The 4,556-nt window shown below is 37.3% G+C and overlaps 1 protein-coding gene across 1 annotated transcript in view; it reads left to right on the plus strand.

Annotated features, from left to right (window-relative positions):
- Positions 1-1,784: 1,784 nt before the first annotated feature.
- The window catches only part of PDS5A (PDS5, regulator of cohesion maintenance, homolog A (S. cerevisiae)), a 49,370-nt gene continuing 46,598 nt past the window's right edge, over positions 1,785-4,556 (plus strand). The window contains exons 1-4 of the mRNA XM_009695935.1: positions 1,785-1,988; positions 2,377-2,463; positions 3,289-3,386; positions 3,875-4,001. Coding sequence (XP_009694237.1) covers positions 1,785-1,988; positions 2,377-2,463; positions 3,289-3,386; positions 3,875-4,001 — 516 coding nt within the window. The remainder of the gene's footprint in view (positions 1,989-2,376; positions 2,464-3,288; positions 3,387-3,874; positions 4,002-4,556) is intronic.

The raw sequence follows: 4,556 nt of genomic DNA on the forward strand, positions 1-4,556 counted from the left end.
AGTAACATACTGTAGGTTGCTGTCAAACATTCATTTTAATTTATAAGATCTGCTGAGTTTAAAACTGAGTTCCAAAACTTAGGGAGGACGTAAAGCTGAAAGACAGTGTTTTCATGTCAGAGCTGGGACATGCTTAATAACGAAGGAACAACCTTAGTATCATTTGAATGACACGTTAGCAAAAGAATTGTGGTAAGAGATGTATGTGTTAGCTGTATGAGCTCAATCTCCTCTTATGTTTTACTGTTGATATTGTAGAGCTGAATTTGACCCATCATTATTTATCATTCTGTGTTTTATATCTCTTTAATGTGTGTACTGTGTATACTGTGTATGTAATGGGTATACTAAATCCTACTGGTATGCAGTATGTGTCCAGTTCTGGGCCCCGCACTTCAAGGAAGACCTTGAGGTGCTGGAACGAGCCAAGAGAAGGGCAACGAAGGTGGTGAAGGGTCTGGAGCACAAGTCTGATGGGGAGCAGCTGAGGGAGCTGGGGTTGTTTAGCGTGGAGAAGACGAGGCTGAGGGGAGACCTGGTCGCTCTCTACAACTACCTGAAAGGAGGTTGTAGCGAAATGGGGGTCAGTCGCTTCTCACTGGCAACCAGTGACAGGACAAGAGGGCATAATCTGAAACTGTCAGGGGAAGTTCAAGTTAGAAATTAGGAAGCCCTTCTTCACAGAAGGGGTTATTAGGCATTGGAATGGGCTGTCCCGGGAGGTGTTGGGTTCCCCATCCCTGGAGGTGTTCAATAAAAGACTGGACGTGGCACTTAGTGCCAGAGTCTAGTTGACATGGTGGTGTTAGGACAAAGGTTGGACTCAGTGATCCCAGAGGTTTCTTCCAACCTAATCAATTCTGTGCTTCTGTGCAATATGTCTGTCCTTCACAATTTTAACTCTAAGGGTGCTAAAGCAAGCTGGAGGAATGGGACGCAAAAACTGATTTGGCTAAGGTCATACTGAGAATCTGTGGTACATCTCCTGAAGTCTACCTGACATCCTAGAAGTCATCCACATCCTTTAACAAACCCTATACCAAGACTTAAACCTTCAACTTTTTATTTCTTCAAACTAAATTTTCACTTTCAGTTTTGCCAGATCATTATGTTGAGATGTTTCAATTAACTGGTGTTGTATAATAATTAAAAATAAACAATTTTGGTGGCATTTCATAGGAATTAGTAGTTCTTAGCTGCGCTAGCAGGAACAAGGAAACCACGTAGTTGATTTCCCCCCCCCCCGCCCCCCATTACATAGATAAGGCTAAAGGTGTACTTTTGACTATGCAGAAAGAATAGATCTGCAGCATTGGACATATTTTACATGAGGGATTAAATTCTTAGCAGGTATCGTTTGTTTAAACCGGATAAAAGGATTGTGCATAAGTAAAGTAGTTCTTGAGCTCTGTGCCTTGATACAGGCAGAGCATAAGACTGGCCTATTAGGTTCCTCTCCAAAGGGAAGGAACTGCTTTGATGAAGAGATATTGCCATCTCCAACCTCATCGGTGTGCAGCAGTTTCTGTGCTGAACCTCAGGTTAGGGTTGGCAAAATAAGCAGAGCTGCAAAGCATTTTTCAGTGTCTTTATCTAAAATACCAAGTTCGGTAAGCCTTTAAGTATCAGATTAACAATTCTCTTTTTCTGATGTTTGTCGTAACAAAAAAAATTGTAGTACTGTACATGTATTGATAGCACTGCATCCTTTTAGAAAGTATTGTTTAGTGATTAGGAATAAAAGCAGAAAGCACTTGAATGGGTGTTTTTCCTGTGTTTTTCAGATGGTGGTAAAAACCTTCATGGATATGGACCAGGACTCGGAGGATGAGAAGCAGCAGTATCTCCCATTAGCCTTGCACCTTGCATCTGAATTCTTCCTCAGGAATCCCAATAAAGATGTGCGCCTCCTTGTAGCATGTTGCTTGGCTGATATCTTTCGTATCTATGCTCCTGAAGCTCCATATACGTCCCATGACAAACTTAAGGTAAACATACTTTATAAAATAAAGACTTTCTTCCTACCTCATTCTCTTACTGAGGAAACCCCACACCCCCCCTCCAACAAATACCAAAACCAAACAAAAAAAACTAAGGTAAAATTTTTTTTAACTTGCATTTATACTCATGTTTGGTTTTATTAGAGAGATGTTGCTTTAGTCCTGTGAGTCAGTGTAGTACTTTAAGAGCCCGAGATGTGTAAAGGAACGCTAGGTAACCAGTATCTGCGTTGGTGATAACTTTCTGTCGGTGCCTAAAAAAGTTTTTTGTTCTCATATCATGAGTTTGTAAATGTGGGTAGATGTCTCTACTAAAGGGTTATATTTTTGTTCTCTGCTGAATCAAGCTTGTAAACACTATATCATTTTTTGACAGGACATATTCTTGTTTATTACAAGACAATTAAAAGGCCTGGAGGACACGAAGAGCCCTCAGTTTAACAGATACTTTTACTTGTTAGAGGTAACACAGTAATTGTAACTTTCAGTAGATGGTACTTGCTCTGTAAGCCTATAAAATGTAATCAGTCTTTCTCCAGATGTGCCAGTATGCCTGGGAAATTTCTTTTATTCTGTAAATTGCACTAGACTCATTAAAGTTCAATGAATTGCTTCTTTATAGAAGTTATAATTCTGTTTGTATTTAATAAGTTCACACAGCCTGTAGTTGAGGATGTGTTAAAATGACGGGTGTTTATTAACATTTAACCTTTATCTTACAATTCTATACATTGCTTTTTGTATCGTGCACCTCTAGGGTTATATTACCTCATCAAGAGAGAATTTCAAATGCTGATTAAAATGCAAATCTGCTTACATTGATGATGGGAAAATGAATACAAGATTTGGGTTTAAAAATATTAGAAAAACCCACTCTTGACAAGAAGTGTGGGGGTTTTATCAGTGTGCATTTTGCATTTAGAAACAGTATCTTGTTTGTAAACCTCTTATTGATGTTTAAAACTGTATTGTTTCATAGCATGAAGGAAAAATTCTGGAAACATGGACTTAACTGTATTAACAATTTTTGTCAATCTGCTTTTATACTTAAGAAATCAGATTATTCTATATTTAGTTTTTTTCTGAATGTATATTACAAAGCCCCTTTGTGGTAAGAGGTCTTTGTATGCAAAGCAAATATCCAGTCTCTTTCCCCAAAGGGTTTACAATCTATTGCATAATATTTTTCCTTAAATAGAAAAAATGTAACTAACATGATTATATTTATGTCAGTTAATGTGAAGTTGTAATATCCTGACTATCTTTTTTTTTTTTTTTTTTTTTTAAGAATTTAGCTTGGGTTAAATCTTACAACATCTGCTTTGAGTTGGAAGATTGCAATGAAATTTTTATTCAGCTTTTTAGGACTCTTTTTTCAGTTATCAAGTAAGTTAAATTGCTTCAATTATATTAAACTGTCAAAATACCATTGGTTTTGGGGGTAGACTGAATCCTTGCATAGTCTACAAATAAATATGTCTGAATAGAACAAGTCTTTATTCCTCTAAACAAGGAGATACAAGGAAAGTAAATGAGCGTGAATTACTGACAATATGGAGGGATGTGTGTTTAAAAGTAGATGTGTTTTAAAATTTCTTGTCCATGTTACAACAGTATACTTCATTCTGACTCATTTATCTACATTTGTATTTCCATAGTTGTTTTCTTCTTTTTGTTTCACTTAAAGCAAAGCTAGGGTGTTCTAGGTTTTTGAAGCTTTCTGTAAGAGAAAAAAGGCACATAAAATAGTTTTGAGATGTGGAGAGTATAAGGGAGGGCAGACTGGACAGCATTAGACATTGTTTCTTAACAGTACTGTTAATATTTGTCAGGATCTGAAAATTTAGTATTGATAATATTCTTTATCATCTTAGTAATAGCCACAACCAGAAGGTACAAATGCATATGCTGGATTTGATGAGTTCTATCATCATGGAAGGCGATGGAGTAACTCAGGAGCTGCTGGACTCAATTTTGATTAACCTCATTCCTGCACACAAGGTCTGCAAAGTAAAATATTATAATAGTATACCATTATAACAGTGATTTTTTTTTTTTATTGCCTTTTGCTTGTTGTTTATCTCTCCACACACTTTAGCCATCACGACTGTTTTCCCTGCCCCCAAGCCTTGTAACAGTGGATTGAAAATTTCCTTTGGGAATTATTTAGTGCTGCTCATTAGCTGTGTCTGGATTATTCACTATCGAGAGATTCTGCCTACTTGCCACCTCAGGAACTATATACTGAAACAGAAAGAAAGCATTTTCAAACAAGTGTAAATACGTAATAGAAAAATGTTGTATCTTGAGGGTTGTGAATTTGTTGTTTTGGTTTGGGTTTGGTTTTTTTGTTTTTTAATTGAAAAGATGTGAAGTATATTTTATTTAAAAAAAAAAAAAAAAAAGTGGGAGGAGGCTTCCCCAAGATTTCTGCTGCTTGGTGACTTGCTGCTTGCCTCAGCTTGCCAGTCCCCTCCACCTCCCTGGTGTGTCGTGTCCGTCCGTCGTCCCCCCCCCCCCCCCACTTTTCTTTTAATCACACCTTGTTTTTACCTC

The sequence above is a fragment of the Cariama cristata genome, unplaced genomic scaffold (assembly GCF_000690535.1).
Source record: "Cariama cristata isolate BGI_N322 unplaced genomic scaffold, ASM69053v1 scaffold6942, whole genome shotgun sequence".
Lineage (NCBI taxonomy): Eukaryota > Metazoa > Chordata > Aves > Cariamiformes > Cariamidae > Cariama > Cariama cristata.